General features: G+C 44.0%; 1 protein-coding gene across 1 annotated transcript in view; it reads right to left on the bottom strand.

The window, feature by feature from the left end:
- Positions 1-477: 477 nt before the first annotated feature.
- Positions 478-16,940, bottom strand: part of LOC310791653 (integrin alpha-11-like) — a gene marked incomplete at its 5' end in the record, with an annotated part of 85,784 nt that continues 69,321 nt past the window's right edge. Inside the window, 9 exons of the mRNA XM_083653303.1 lie at positions 478-1,954; positions 3,376-3,489; positions 4,809-4,904; positions 5,059-5,169; positions 6,521-6,604; positions 7,581-7,694; positions 7,784-7,874; positions 8,112-8,195; positions 9,100-9,176. Coding sequence (XP_083509429.1) covers positions 1,877-1,954; positions 3,376-3,489; positions 4,809-4,904; positions 5,059-5,169; positions 6,521-6,604; positions 7,581-7,694; positions 7,784-7,874; positions 8,112-8,195; positions 9,100-9,176 — 849 coding nt within the window. The 3' untranslated portion in view covers positions 478-1,876. The remainder of the gene's footprint in view (positions 1,955-3,375; positions 3,490-4,808; positions 4,905-5,058; positions 5,170-6,520; positions 6,605-7,580; positions 7,695-7,783; positions 7,875-8,111; positions 8,196-9,099; positions 9,177-16,940) is intronic.

Genomic DNA, 16,940 nt, shown 5'->3' with positions numbered 1-16,940 from the left:
TTTTGTTTCTTCATAAATTACTTTGCAAGTCAACTGAACTTGTTGCAGATAACATCTTTTTAAAACTCTAATCTAACAAACCGATCAATAGTCAAGCACGTTACCATGGGAACAAATAAGCTTAGCCGAAAATCACAAATCAGAATCATTACTATTGTAATGTAATGTTTCTATTGTTCTTTTGTTGCAATAAATGTGCTTTAAACCCGTGGATTTGACTTTTTAAAGGACAGTAATTAATGACTAGTTGATATTGAATGATATCAGGTATTTTCTTCTAAAATATTGATTGGTTGCAGGTTCATTTTGGTGCAGAACATGAAGTGGCATTTCATAGTCATTACACAGTACACACACACTAGTCTCAGGTGAAGAGCCACCGTCGACGTCATCAAGCTTCCAGCGGTGGAAAGATATTCCATCAGGTATTCTTGTCATTAAAGAGACCCACACTCATAGACATATTAGATGTTTTATTCTAGGCATATTACAGCTCTTCACACCTCATTAGATATGACACTGACATTCATTGGTAACACCAGAAGGGATTTCAGCAAACAAATTGCTGGCATACAGTAAGCAATGTACATCACCGGTTTGATCGTTATTATGGCTTCTGATTATCATGTGGGTACAATTCTTTACAATCTGCTATTTTGGTGAAATCCTGATCAAGTCGCCTCAACAGCACATGAAGAGTAGGTGGACTTTGTGGGCAAAGCAGGATTTGATGCATACCCTTTAACACAGACTATTTGTTCTGATGTAAAGCGTGTTGAAAGACAGGCACCCGTCATCTCACAACAGGTTTAGTAAAGCTGACTCATTTTCATTTTCCTTCAGGCTAAAGTTACAAAGTAATGCCATAATAATGCTGTGTGGAAAATACTGAAAACCAATATTATATTTGATATGGTATAAAAAGGTACTTGACTATTTACAAAATTCAAGTTCATTTTTCTACAAAATAAAAGTGCATCAAATGTTTAAAAACCATCTTGCATACTTCCCAGGATGAAAATATTAAAGGACAAGGAATAATCTTATAAAAAAAGAGGACACATTTTTCGAGGAACTTCATACAAATTTTCTTTACAAGTTCCCCTGAAGTAACTTGACTGGCAGACAGGGACAACATGCATGTCTTGTGAGCACAATACCGCCCCCGTCTGGCAGAGTCAGGTTACCCCTGAATCGAAAGCTTGAGAAACGTCTTTGCAGAATGATAACAACAAAAAAACGATGAATCCTCTTTGTGCTCTGGTGACTTCAGTTCAGTTTTGTTTCTTCATAAATTACTTTGCAAGTCAACTGAACTTGTTGCAGATAACATCTTTTTAAAACTCGAATTCTTGAGCAATATACAGTATAATAACTTTACATGTGGGTGGCACGTCACCACCTTGAGGTTTTTCATGTATTTTCAAATTAACCATAAGAGTTAAATAAATACTCATCATCAGGAAGACAAAAAAAATGTGACTGGCTAACGCTCGCCTCAAGGGCAAATTGGCCTGCAATGCTCTATCCTACTTTCAGCCTTTCGCCCCGGACAGGAGAGCTCCAAGTGTTGTGAAGGACATCTAGAAGAACATCTAGAGCAATGGACTGCACGGACACTGAGGGCCCTAGAGTCGTGACAGTGCAGGAACGCTGGGTGAGTGTGACAGTGCTGACTCATTGAGGGGGGGGGGGGGGTTTGGGGTCATGGCGCGGGACAGATCCAGTGCACCGAGCAGGTTTTGCTGCAGCCACGTGTGTTGCGGAGCTGTCCGTACGGTGCCACTGAGGGAGGGGTGCGGTGGGGGAGTTGGGACGGTCCCTGAGTGTTGGGTCCCCTGTGGATAAGGAGTCTTGTGGGGGCCCTTAGCCTGCGTTACCGCTCTTCGCCCACTTTCCCGTTCACCTCCTGCTCGTCCTCATCTCTCCTCTTCTGCCTCTGAAAGAAGCCCAGCTGGGCAGAGCCACACGTCAGACACAGAGACTCGTTAGATAGGAAAGTTACCATTTAACAAGACAAGACGGTGTGCTTTCCAGGGCAGTCATAGCCTTAGAGAGCAAGTACGTTAGTTATTTCTATGCGAGATGACAGCGCAATTAGCTCTTTGTGAATATGAACAGCTTCAAACTAAAGCTTTGCCCCAGAGAAAAGCAAGACTCTTTATGATCTTTGACTGATGTCCTCAAGATGGATGTTCTGTCGATAGCTGCTGTGTTGACAATGAATGGGACTGGAGACTGCCTTTGTGGACTGTTGGACTGACCTTGTGCTTCACAATACGCTTCTACTTATAGTTGTGTTGTATGTATAGTATATAGGATAATAGTTTTCCAACTACAAAATATGTCCATAGTGTTTGATCTCATTCTTTCTTTCCGGAACTTTACAGTATTTTATTAGGACTTCACATATGACATCTTCCCTCCACTTCTTCCTATGGGACACAGTTAATGCAAAAAACAAACTGGCCTCAATTATAGCATTTTAATGGTCAAATACATTCAAGACATCCCCCTTCAAGCAATTGGTAGGATATTTTCTAAATATTCTGGTTTTATGGCTTTGCTTTTATAGCTGTATTTACAGTGCATTTCCATCCCCTAACATAGGGTGGCAGTCTAACCAAATCCAGTGAGTTAGAGCACTGCTGTAGTGTTAGTACAGTAAATAGCAACTTTTATCATAGGAGAGCATGAGTGCTTTGCAGTGTTGGGGGTAACTCATTACAAAAGTAACATATTACATGTAATATATTACTTTTAGCAGTAACTCAGTAATATAACTTATTACTTATAGGATTTCAGTAATATTATACCAGTTACTTTGTCAAGTAACTCAAGTTACAAATTGAGTTTCTTTTAATCAAAGCACATATTTAAATAAAGATACAATCATTTCCTAATCAAACTGTGTTTTTATGCAAATAACCACTATAGATGACATTAACAAAGGAAAAGTACAACATTGAATTTTGGACGGTTTACACTGACTTCAAGACAGTTGAAATTATTTTTCTGGATGGTTCCGGGGTGGCAATGTCATTCTGCTGCTGCTGTTATTTTGGTGAAAGTAATGCAAAAGTAGTGTAATAAGTAACAAGTTACTCTACACAGACAGTAATATTGTAAAGTAACTTATTACTTTCAAATGAAAGTAACTAGTAATATGTAGTATATTACATTTTGAAAGTAACTTGCCCAACACTGGTGCTTTGGTAATATAATATGCTGAGAAGGAGTGCTGAGACAGGGCCTGTGACAGTCTCAATAGGAAGGGTTATTTTAATGACCGCTATATCACAATTCAATATCTTAATTTCTAAGTAATTGTGCATGATTTGGTTCGTTGTGTCCAGAGGGTTAAGTCAGCCTTACCTTCCATAGAGCGAGACTGAGCAGGGCTAACAGTAGGAGTCCTCCCAACGTACTACCTATGATAATCCAAATCGAGATTCTGTAATCTCCCTCCTTCCTGATCTCCAAGATTATCTGTGGGACGAGACGAGAAGAGATTTTGAAACATCATTCGAGCACAATCTAATTGATTTTCCTTTCTTTCTTTACCACGCTGAACTCTGTCAGTTATTGTACGGTGTAGTGACGCAGCGCTCATTGGGTTCATCTTGTACAAAAAAATGAAAATAGAATTGATTTGAAGACGCTAGTCCATTTTGAATGAAAGTCTGTATCGATGACAAACACTGAAGATGACACAGCCATTCCGAAGCGAGATAGAGCACTAAAGAGTGGAGCTGGAAAATGAGGCAATGTAGTCATCGGATCATGTATAAAGTCAAATAATTTGTTGTTGTGAGTGCATTACAGCTGAGGTTACTCATACTGTAATAAGAAGGTTTTACACCATTGTTATGTTCAGCTCATGGGCTAACACAAATATTGAATATTGAATATTTGCAAAGATCACTAGTTTAAAATCCACTTGACAAATGTAGAATAAAACAAAGGAACAGATCCTTCTGACTTTCAGAGTTGACTCTGAAACGGGATGAATGAATTGCATCATGCAATTTTGAAGTCCATTCAACATGAGTTTACATTTATAATATGATTAGATCCTACATCAGCTGAAAGAAATGGCAATATATATATTTTTTTTACCTACAAACCCCCCAACAAAAAACAGAGAATGAGATATGGTTGTGCGTACTGGCCAATAGATGGCAGCAGATATGAGAGTATTAGGCCACACTTTTACATGTAGTGCTGCTGGTCCTTTCGGTCCCTGAGCACCACACAGCACATGTACTGGGCTACCAACCTCCATTGTGTGACTGACTACTTCACTGTTTACTTGAGCGCTGCCCTGCCCAACTGTAGCAGAAACAATAGCTATGGCTATGTCATTCCAAAATAGTCGTAGCTGTAAAATGTGTTTATCAGTCAGTTTGACATAAATTGTTATATGTTACACACTGTACTGATGTGAATACTGCAAACCAAATCAAATGCAAACGTTGTCAATGTTATGAAGATTGACCTCCTAAGGCAGTGGTTCTCAGATTTCTTCACATGAACGACCCCTAAACTGACAACGATTAGACCACGGACCCCCATTACACTCACCCATATGATAATAAGACTGATGCTTTTAGATGTTTTATTACAGAAAGTGTATAAAACCCACGACCATTGTGTTACTTATGAATGGAATTATAGCGAAAATAAATGACCCCCCTTTTGGCTCATGGGGACCCCCTGGAACCCCCTTCAAGGACCCCCTGGGGGTCCCCGGACCGCCCATTTGAGACGCAGAGTTGATTGCGTGCCGTTGGCCCTGGTTGACTCACATGTCTGACAGGCCTTTCTTCGTGTAGAAACATGGAGCTGGAGGAGGGCAGCTCCACCGCTGCACTGGTTACCAGCTCCAGGATTTTGAACTTCAGCTGGATAAGAAATCAAAACACAGTCACTTCCCACTAGCACATCGCACGCTTGAAACCCTAAAGAGCCGTCGTCGCTACGGGGGGCGAGGCAGAATAACACACTGGGAATGTGGAATGCGTGGCCACAGTGTTTTTGTGTGCGTGTTATACTCACTGCGTGCAGGGTGTCTATTCGCAGTGCCCCGGTGATTCGGACAGCAACCTCTCGGTACGAGGCCAAGTTGACGGTGCATTGGATTGGCAGAGTGAGGGTGTTGGATCGGTTCTGTATTTAAACACACCAGACATCGGCAATGGGGGGGGGTAAGTTATTGTAGATGTAAGGAAGTAGCCTGCTACTGTGGGAGGGAGTGTGTTTTGGGTAGGTGATTTAAGAAAGTAGCCTGCTACTGTGGGAGGGAGTGTTTTGGGTAGGTGATTTAAGAAAGTAGCCTGCTACTGTGGGAGGGAGTGTGTTTTTCGTTGGTGTGAAAGTAGCCTCTATATGGGAGGGAGTGTGTTTTGGGTTGGTGTGAAAGTAGCCTCTATATGGGAGGGAGTGTGTTTTGGGTTGGTGTGAAAGTAGCCTCTATGGGAGGGAGTGTGTTTTGGGTTGGTGTGAAAGTAGCCTCTATGGGAGGGAGTGTGTTTTGGGTTGGTGTGAAAGTAGCCCCTATGGGAGGGAGTGTGTTTTGGGTAGGTGATTTAAGAAAGTAGCCTGCTACTGTGGGAGGGAGTGTTTTGGGTAGGTGATTTAAGAAAGTAGCCTGCTACTGTGGGAGGGAGTGTGTTTTTCGTTGGTGTGAAAGTAGCCTCTATATGGGAGGGAGTGTGTTTTGGGTTGGTGTGAAAGTAGCCTCTATATGGGAGGGAGTGTGTTTTGGGTTGGTGTGAAAGTAGCCTCTATGGGAGGGAGTGTGTTTTGGGTTGGTGTGAAAGTAGCCTCTATGGGAGGGAGTGTGTTTTGGGTTGGTGTGAAAGTAGCCCCTATGGGAGGGAGTGTGTTTTGGGTTGGTGTGAAAGTAGCCTCTATGGGAGGGAGTGTGTTTTGGGTTGGTGTGAAAGTAGCCCCTATGGGAGGGAGTGTGTTTTGGGTGTTTTGGGTAGGTGATTTAAGAAAGTAGCCTGCTACTGTGGGAGGGAGTGTTTTGGGTAGGTGATTTAAGAAAGTAGCCTGCTACTGTGGGAGGGAGTGTGTTTTTCGTTGGTGTGAAAGTAGCCTCTATATGGGAGGGAGTGTGTTTTGGGTTGGTGTGAAAGTAGCCTCTATGGGAGGGAGTGTGTTTTGGGTTGGTGTGAAAGTAGCCTCTATGGGAGGGAGTGTGTTTTGGGTTGGTGTGAAAGTAGCCTCTATGGGAGGGAGTGTGTTTTGGGTTGGTGTGAAAGTAGCCTCTATGGGAGGGAGTGTGTTTTGGGTTGGTGTGAAAGTAGACCCTATGGGAGGGAGTGTGTTTTGGGTTGGTGTGAAAGTAGCCTCTATGGGAGGGAGTGTGTTTTGGGTTGGTGTGAAAGTAGCCCCTATGGGAGGGAGTGTGTTTTGGGTTGGTGTGAAAGTAGCCTCTATGGGAGGGAGTGTGTTTTGGGTTGGTGTGAAAGTAGCCTCTATGGGAGGGAGTGTGTTTTGGTAGGCGGTTTACCAGGCGGGAGAAGCGTGACAGGTCTTCCGGTGATGCTCTGCTCTGTGCCACGTGCTGAGGGGGAATACAGTGGGTCCCGTCTCTCTGAGGGGTGACAGCAGAGGAAATAGCTGTCAGGCTCTTACACCCTATAGAGAGCCAAAGTCACGCCCACTTTCGTGTTAGGCATACACACCAAGAGATTTCATCCGCCATTTATTTCCCCATAGACCTTTGGTAAAATGCGTATGAAAATAGTTTTACTTGGTCAAACCAAATGATTCAGCTATATCTAGAAGCAAGAGAGACCATAGAATATTTCACTCAGACCAAATCACAAATACATAAATAAATAGCAGATAAAAAAAAAATATATATATATATACATTTTGGTGAAATGTTCTATGGTCTCTCCTGATTCTAAATATAGGTGAATCACTTGGTTTGACCATTAAAAACTATTTTCATAAGCATTTTACGAAATGTCTATGGGAAAATAGATGGCGGATGAAATCTCTTTGTGCGCATGCTGAAGCAGGAAGTGACGTCGACTTTGGCTCTCTGTTGCAGAGCAAGAGTGAAATGGTCACACACAGGAATCAATTAAAGCAAAGCATTGCAAGTACACCGCCAGTCAAAAGTTTGGACACAGCTGAATGAATGTGCTGCTACAGTATGTTTTTCATTCGCTTCAAGCCATTTTGGTCTAAAAGACTTATTCTTAAATGCTTGAGATTTGTTTCTTAAACAAATATAAATAGGGAAGTTGACACCTATGAATTTCTTCCCAAAGTCTTTGCCTTTACCATCAAGGCAAAGGGTGACTACTGAAGAATCTAAAATAGAAGATACTTTTGATTTGTTTTACACTTTTTGGTCTACTGCATAATCCCATTTGACTCATAGTGTCAGACGTGAATTAACTAGTTCCTAAATCGTTGTGTTTGTGTTGAGAGCTGAAACTAAAAGAATATACCTCCAAAGTTACTTAGACTGAGTTGCTCCAAATATCCTTTATTTTTCCTTTTTTCCCTTTTTTATTTTTATTTTTATTTTATTTGTCTTGAGGCTCCGCTCTCACCTGGTCAATATAGAAGTCTGATATCTGCAGGAGTTGGTTCCCGTTTTTTGTCATTTCTGGGATTTCAATGTTGAGCTGCAGATCCTTTACTGGAAAGAAGCCGAGGTTCTGGATCTGAGAGACAACAGTAAGAGACGATTTCTCAGAACATTTTCCTGCACGGTAAATCACAATCATGGTGGAGAGATGCACCTGGATCTCACCTGGAAAGTCAAGTTGAATGGAGGGCCGATAACTCCAGGCTCCTCCAGTGACAGTTCTGATTTGATGTCGTACCGAGTCGGATGGGAATCCCTTTAGAAGTAACGAACACGCATTTAAACAAAATAAACGTGATTAACATTTACAGCGGGCTTTAAAGAATATGTTGCAAAGTGCATAATCCCAAAACCTCCATGCTGGCTATCTGTAAATTATTTTCCAACCTTGATATGTTTCATCATTTTTCCAGATGCCAATAAGCTCCAACTACTTATGTTGCTGAGTGCAGCAAAGTGCATCGTTTGATAGGATATCGAGAAAATTACAAACCTAGTGAACAGAAGGTCAGCCTCATATTTCAGTGAGTAATAGATGTCATTGAAATTATCCGCTGAGCTCATCTCCTCTCCGTCGCTGTTGAGAGAGAAGAAGACATACAAGTTATTCAAAAAATCTTATCAAACTGAAAAACAGAGAGAGAAGCCAAGTGGTATATTTTGATTCGCCACTTGGTGATTGGTGAAATACAGGAAGTAGTTATCTGTTATTTGATGGACAACTTTGTTGATGTCAAAGAAGAGTTGAGGCCAATGTCAAGAAGATCCTGTGCAATACACATGGCTTATGCTTTAAATGCTTGAAATTACTTTTGTTAATACAAATATAAATAATATGATATACCGGTAATATATAATATCATTAATGTATGAATTTCTTTCCAAAGCCTTTGCCTTTCCAAAGCAAAGGGCTACTTCAAAGAATCTAAAATATAACATTGTTTTGATTTGTTTAACACTTTTTGGTCACTGCATGATTTGTGTGTTATTCCATAGTTTTGATGTCTCTAGTATTATTCTATGTGAAAATTTGTAAAAAAATAAAGAATGCATGTGTCCAAACTTTTGGCCGCTAACGTAGACCTATAGCCGCCATACTGTAGGTTTTCATAGTGTACATACATGACCAGAAACCTATTTGGATGTAGACTGATTGAACATACAGATGAGGGGTGGATAAGTTAGGTTAGGTTAGGTTAGGTTATCCTTTATTTATCCCCATGGGGAAATTCCTCCTCTGCATTTGACCCATCCTCTACTAGGAACCTTCCTAGAACTAGGAGCAGTGGGCAGCCGCAGTGCAGCGCCCGGGGACCAACTCCAGTTCTTTTTGCCAGTGCCTTGGTCAGGGGCACTGACAGGAGTATTTATTAACCCTAACATACATGACCTGGGACGGACCAGGGTTCGAACCCGGGTCCTTCTTGCTGTGAGGCAACAGTGCTAACCACTGAGCCACGGATAAGGTTAGTAGTTCACACCTGCTGGCCTCCAGGATGACCCTCACATGGTCTAGGAACACAGAACGGCTGAACTCAAACTCCAGACGAAATGATACCTGCACAGAGAAGAAAGAATGCTTAGGAGTGATTTTATCCATGAGCCCAATATAATCATATCTACCGGTACACACGGAATCCACAGTAGCTAGAAGTCTAAAATCTGTTTCTCCGTTTGTCATCATCACATCATTTTGGGCTCCCAGCAGTAAGGGTCCTGCTGCATTATGGTCTAAGGAGGAAAGCCTGCAATAACCTGCCGTAAGCCCCTGGCCTCGACCCCGGGCCCCGGACCTCGGGCTGCCTGCTGCACAGTTGGTGCCGCTTAAAGAAAGCCAGGGGATTTCCCCTTAGTGGGGACCATACCTTGAAAACACATGCACACACAATTACCACTAAGAGCCATGTGCATAGATTCAGTGCACATTGGAAACTCCTTCCCGTGATTGTGTGATAGTGATTTCAGTGATTTAGTTTGGCTTATTAGGCTCTATATCAGGGATGGGCAACTGGCGGCCCGCGGGCCGACCTCACTCAGTGTGGCCCCTGGGTAAACTTCCTTTTTTTTTTTTTTTACAAGGCGGACATTTTTGGTTGGGTTAGGTTAGACCACCAAAATCTGTCTTTTTATTTTTTCTTCATATTTTACCAGCATTTGGCTTGTGCTAATTTTGGATCCTGCTAATGAATGTGTTTATGCTTTGCTCATCAAAAAAAAATTAACAAAGAAATGAATGTAGGCTATCAATTACAGTAATTTACTAAGGAAAACTTCCCATAAATGTCATACAATATCTTTAAACCAAAACACACGGACAACTTTATGCATTATGCAAAATTGTGCACATTGTATTCAATTCAGTTCAATTCAATTTGGCATGTGTAATAACAACAAAATTGCCAAAGCATTTCAGGACAATCAACAAAAGATATAACTGATCTAAACAACAATTTCAACGCTTGGGATTTTTGGGGGATGTTTTTTCTTTAGGGGTGGGGTGATCAACAGCGCTTTATGCATGTGGAGTTGCCTTCATTGTCACGACTGTCTCTGAGGGGAGCTGCCTGCTGCCTGGACGACAGCTGTTTTAGGAGCCATGCCATTTGTGGAGATGGCCATGTTTCTCTGGATGTGCTCCATTTTCTGGCAAAGCTGTTTGTTGTCCCACACACAGAGGCCTTGAGTTTGATGGCCTGCGTCTTCGGTTCCTGCTGGTGGTAGCCTACTGCTCCTCCTTGCGCAAGATGTACTTTTTGACCTTGCAAGCTTCAAGCTTGACGGCCTGCTCCTTGTTTTCCTTCAGAAGGGCCTCCATCTTGACCCCGGGCAGGCTTCAAATCTGATGATTTGCTCGTCCAGTTCTTGACGGAGGGCATACCTTTTGTTGCGAAAGCTGGTCTTTGTGACGTCACAAACATCAAACTGAATGGCTTGCTCCTCCACTGTTTTGAGGAGAGATTCATTCTCAGCCTCACAAGCCTTTAACTTGATCACCTGCTCCACTTTGTGTTCATCGCCAGCGTTGCCAGCTTGAGGGGGCTGGGGGCATTTTTTTTATATATTCAAACAGACAAGTGAACATTGAATATTAATAAATAAAAATTGACAAGTATGATGGTACAAATTACAGTCGAGAATCAAGTAGCAATGACAAGAGTGAAAACAAAAACAAATTATTCCTCTTTAATCTACCAGCTAGACATGGATGTAAATGGTGACGTCATAAATGGTGACATATGCTCGCGAGATAGCTGCACTCTTCTCAACCTGTATTTTCTTATTATGTAAATACATTTGTAAAAAAAAAAAAAAAAAAAAAAATGCATTCTTCTCTGGGATCGATTGAGCGGCCTGTTGTCACTTGTCAAACAGGCTGCACGTGCACCAGCTCACTCTGCCAGCATTATCTCAGACTGGTCGGCGATATGATATCCATCATTTTGTGAGCTAAACTGGGATTATACAGCTATGTCTCCGAGGTTTTTGAAGGAACGCGGACCTCTGAAGAAGAACAGCAGGTAGCTAACGCTATGTTAAAATGGACGGAACTGCAACAGTTAGCGTTAGCTTGTCTACTCTTGTTGTTCAGTTGGATGGAGTGGGGAGGGACTCGCAGCGCTGGCGGCCAGGTGTGGAATCGAGTGTCCGTAGACAACAGCCAGAGGTGAGGGCTCATTTAGCTATCTTAGCTACGTCACTCACGTGTACGTGTATGGCGTCGGTTCCGTTATATATTTCATGTTTGTTTGTTTGGCACAACTCATACGAATAACTGCCGCGGGCTTCCGCATTTCTGGGTGGCAAGTGACGTCACTGATTCGTCCCATAGCTAGCTAGCGTTAGCTGTTCTATTTGTTTATTAACTGGGTGTAACGTCAATTGACCCTCATTTCGTACAGTACGTTACAGAAACTGAAACATGGTCCTGCATGTGTTGTGTGTGTGTGTCATCGTTGTTCAGGTACGTTTCCAAGACATTTTAGGCCACGACATTTAATGAACACCATCCACAGACCAGATTTCAGATGTCACTGTTGCTGCTAAGTAGCAAAGCTTTCTTTAGCTGCTAATGTGGCTGGCTGAACAAATACTCCATCTGCAACCCCCCCCCCCCTTTCCAATTCCTTCACTACACCCACACAACTTGAGCTTTGCATCTCAACCAATCACCATCACTGTTCTAAGTGGGTTCAAACATCACCAGATCACACAACCAAAAGAGGCCAGTCAAGTCAACCCAATTATAGTTAAGAATACCTGCCTGCCCTGATTGTGATGAGTTGAAAATGCAAACACTTTTTCTGACTTTGTCAGTCAAGAGTTTCCCCCCTGCAATGTAACAAATTAAAATGGAAACCTTCAACTCTAAATGCTATGTTAGGCTACATCTATTTCAACCTTAAGCTCGTCTCATGCAATGCAAAGCACCATACTTTGCTTTGTCTGTGTGCTAGGCTAGCCGGTCATGATGGGACAACAGGGTAGTGTAGACTTGATCTGTCTACTGTGTGTTACAGTATTATTGAACTTGTGCTGTCCCCGTCAGTCCAGACAGGTGGGGAAGTGGACGCTGACGTGTCCCCGTCAGTCCAGACAGGTGGGGAAGTGGACGCTGACGTGTCCCCGTCAGTCCAGACAGGTGGGGAAGTGGACGCTGACGTGTCCCCGTCAGTCCAGACAGGTGGGGAAGTGGACGCTGACGTGTCCCCGTCAGTCCAGACAGGTGGGGAAGTGGACGCTGACGTGTCCCCGCTGACGTGTCCCCGTCAGTCCAGACAGGTGGGGAAGTGGACGCTGACGTGTCCCCGTCAGTCCAGACAGGTGGGGAAGTGGACGCTGACGTGTCCCCGTCAGTCCAGACAGGTGGGGAAGTGGACGCTGACGTGTCCCCGTCAGTCCAGACAGGTGGGGAAGTGGACGCTGACGTGTCCCCGTCAGTCCAGACAGGTGGGGAAGTGGACGCTGACGTGTCCCCGTCAGTCCAGACAGGTGGGGAAGTGGACGCTGACGTGTCCCCGTCAGTCCAGACAGGTGGGGAAGTGGACGCTGACGTGTCCCCGTCAGTCCAGACAGGTGGGAAGTGGATGCTGACGTGTCCCCGTCAGTCCAGACAGGTGGGGAAGTGGACGCTGACGTGTCCCCGTCAATCCAGACAGGTGGGGAAGTGGACGCTGACGTGTCCCCGTCAGTCCAGACAGGTGGGGAAGTGGACGCTGACGTGACCGAGGGACGGGGATCGACAGCAGAGACGGAGTCACGCACATCATCCCAGTGGTAAGAGACTTTTACTGTGGACAGCAAAAGTTAACACCAGCCAACATACAATGGTATAGAGGGTATGCATGTGATGTCACAGAGGCAGAAGTCACTGTGGGGTCACGCCCACTGAATCACAGCAAGACTGAGCTTGAATGCAGTAATCAGCCTAGATAACTGACACCTGCTGCTCGGGGAGGAACTTGACACTCATTTTGACACTCATTCCCGTTTGAGGGGGCGTGTTCCAGTGGGTGTGCATACCTTCTATACTTATACGGGTCTCATATTCACTTTATTCACCATGCCCACTTTTTCTCTCTTCCGCGTTACACGCAATTGTATTTGTTCTTCCGGTTCAGCGCTACTTGGCGGCCAATTTCAAAACAAAACGTCACTATAATAATGAATGAAGTTTGGCAACATTCAGAATTAAGCTACACTGCGGCCCAACTTCAGTGACATGTTCATAGCGTTACTGCTGCGAGGAGCCGATGGCTGTACCCGGTCGGCATTTAACGTTAGTTACAAAAGCATGTCGACAGTGTTTTCTCACTGCCAGTAGCCTACAGTAGGGTTTGACAGATAGCTAGTCCGACCGGTGTCAGCACAGCCAGCGCTCCCAGTCCTCGCTGCTCGTAAAATATTTCCAAATACGTTATTCTGATAAACTGGTCTTGCATATATGTTACGTTCTCACCCGAAAAATGGGCTGTGAAGCCATTTGAACATGGTGGCGAAGCTCTGTATTGCAAGTCACGTGACGCCATGCAGCCCAGAAAGGATAATTCCCATCCACTTGCATGGGGACCCCGGCAGCTGTTAAGGGACTGTTCGTTATTTATGAGAGGGGGGGGTATGGTGCAGGGGCGACTTTGTTTTCGTTTTGTTCCTTCACCCTCCCCAGATCTATAAATATTTTCCCATGTCCCTCCCTGAGTGACTGGAGATAAATGCATCACCCTCCCTCCACCATAAATAACCACACTTTATCATATTCACACCAAAGGTAGTAGCCTACTGAAGAACGCTACGTTTGATAGCGCCCGACATCGGGGGGGAGAGGGGGCGGGGGGCATATAACGTTAATAGTACCCAGCCCAATATGGCCTCATCTCCTAGTTATAAAGCCTACAGTAGCCTAGCCAACTGCATATGTGTCAACAATTCCAGCTCTGAAACAATATAGGCTAAAGCGATGATAAACGTTTCCAGTCAATGCACCAAGCAAACTGCAGGACCAAAACAACCTATTCTGCACACACACACACACACACACACACACACACACACACACACACACACACACACACACACACACACACACACACACACACACACACACACACACACACACACACAAAACATACCGACACGTGCATATTAAAGGAGAATTTCGGTTTTTTTGAACCTGGATCCATCTCCTGGCATTAATTATGATTTGGCCACTCACCAGGCGATCTCCGCGGCGTTTCTGGCCGTCCTAGCGTTGTTTTAACATCAATAGCGTCCAAGTCAGTTGTAAAATGGAGCTGACTTGGGGCAAAGTGTGAGCCTGTCTTTCCTGCATCTAAATAGCTATTTTTATTCCCGTTTTCGCCAAATATCGTCAGAATCTGATCCCTCAAGAAGCACCACAGTGATATTTCGCCAAAGGCTGTTTCCTGGAGTCCCACAGGGATCAAATTACCGTACCTCAAACGTGATCTCGGTCACCAAGTCTCGTGAAGTCCCGCGATACTTTCCTGCCGACTGACCAAGTACAGGAGGACGCTTTGCGGTGGTGGTTTTAGCGCAACCTATGTGGGGTTTGGCGTAACCTATGTGGGATTCGAAATAACGAAGGTTATGCCAAACCCCACATAGGTTGCGCTAAAACCACCACCGCAAAGCGTCCTCCTGTACTTGGTCAGTCGGCAGGAAAGTATCGCGGGACTTCACGAGACTTGGTGACCGAGATCACGTTTGAGGTAATTTGATCCCTGTGGGACTCCAGGAAACAGCCTTTGGCGAAATATCACTGTGGTGCTTCTTGAGGGATCAGATTCTGACGATATTTGGCGAAAACGGGAATAAAAATAGCTATTTAGATGCAGGAAAGACAGGCTCACACTTGGCCCCAAGTCAGCTCCATTTTACAACTGACTTGGACGCTATTGATGTCAAAACAACGCTAGGACGGCCAGAAACGCCGCGGAGATCGCCTGGTGAGTGGCCAAATCATAATTAATGCCAGGAGATGGATCCAGGTTTAAAAAAACCGAAATTCTCCTTTAATGACCGTTCTCCCAAATGTACTGAATAGGCCTGTACACAGTGCATACTGTAGGAGCAGCGTCCACAATATTGGCATGGCGGCCATATAACACTTACCATTTGATGGTCGCATGACAACGAAATCCCTGGAGTTGGGGGGAAAGTATAGGTTTTCTGTACCAAATCCTCGTGTACGTTTTTCATCTTGAAGGATAAATCCTCACTTTCAGTTTCTGTGTTGTTTTTTCCCGCTATCTTGTATTTGGTACCACCCACTGTACAACGCTATCTACCACTTTCTCATGTGCATAAAACACGGAATGTGCGCACGGCGGCGCAACCACAGTAATATAAGACTCACAATGTATTTAGCCTATAGCCTATATCATCAGCAGATTCACAACTTAACAAAGGCGAGTTGTTGTTACGAGCTGTTGGCAAATAAAGCTTGTTTACCTTTCAGAAGTGGACACCAGCGGGGGCTGCGTCAGCAAAGGTCTTTAAATAAATCCAATCATCCTCTATTAGGATTCTCTCTGCCAGTTCATTTTATATGGAGATTGTTGCCAGTCCATTAAGTCTGTCTTGTTTCATTGTAGGCTACTACTGCAGAGGTAGTTTCAACTTTGAGAAACTTCAGATATTGTATCTTGCAATTTTGGTCTCTCCAATGAATGGGCAGGCAAAGTGCGCACTGCGCGCTGCACAGGGAAACAGATTGTTTTGGAATCCAGAAACAACGTTAGAAATATCGCGCTTATTTACTGATTACACTAATACTGGTACACACATATGAGCACATGGCCTAGGCTACCTTAACCCACAGTTAATGATGTAAATTAGTCTACTTGTAGGCTATGTCATTTCATTTACTCCGTGTCCCTTTTCCTCATTCAAGCGGGATGGAGAAGACATGATGACCCGCCCTCCTCTGCCTCTGATTGGCTAGTAGTAGTGCTTGTTTAGGCATGAGGAGTGATGATTGGTTGGGTTAGGGTAAGAATATCAGGGTAGGCCAATCAGAGGCATAGTAGGGCGGGCGGTTCGTGCCGCGGACAGCGGCGAGATAATGGATCTAGCGGGGAAGAGCATGAGAGGCAGAGCGCTGGAGAATATTTGGAGAGCTGCAAGTGAAGGCGCACAAGTGCCGCCCTAGGCGGTCGCCTATGTCGCCTATATGTTCGAACCGGCCCTGAGCCTAGCCAACTGCATATGTGTCAACAATTCCAGCTCTGAAACAATATAAAGCGATGATAAACGTTTCCAGTCAATGCACCAAGCAAACAGCAGGACCGAGTGAGGGCCTGTACACAGTGCATAGGAGCAGCGGTTTACGTGAAAGGAAGGAATGGGAGATACCAAGTCCAGTCACCATACAGGTAAACCATAGATATAAATAGGGGAGTAAACACGAATTTTGGAACGAAAAAACGCATTTAAAATATATACAAAATACAAAAAATGAATGTTGTATAGCCCTCCCTAAAGCCAAAATAAAAAACACAAGTCCCTCCCCAGTACTAAAAAAAATATTTGATATCCCTCCCCCTTTCTGCACCATACCCCCCCTCTCATAAATAACGAACAGTCCCTAAACCCAGGGGATTTTTACCCGGGTGTCACTCAAAGTATAAAACGACTCTTTTAATGATCAAATAATTTTTTATGGGGCATTTTTTCTTCAGAAGCCACTAAGAGCCGTATACGGGTGTATTTTCTTCTTTTAATACATCCATGGGTGGGAGACGTCATGGAACACATCATGGCACACATGCGCATTGCGCCTTAGGCCGCATGGTCAGGAAGTAAA

The sequence above is a fragment of the Poromitra crassiceps genome (assembly GCF_964638095.1).
Source record: "Poromitra crassiceps genome assembly, chromosome: 16".
Lineage (NCBI taxonomy): Eukaryota > Metazoa > Chordata > Actinopteri > Beryciformes > Melamphaidae > Poromitra > Poromitra crassiceps.
This window is presented reverse-complemented; position numbering and strand designations above follow the sequence as displayed.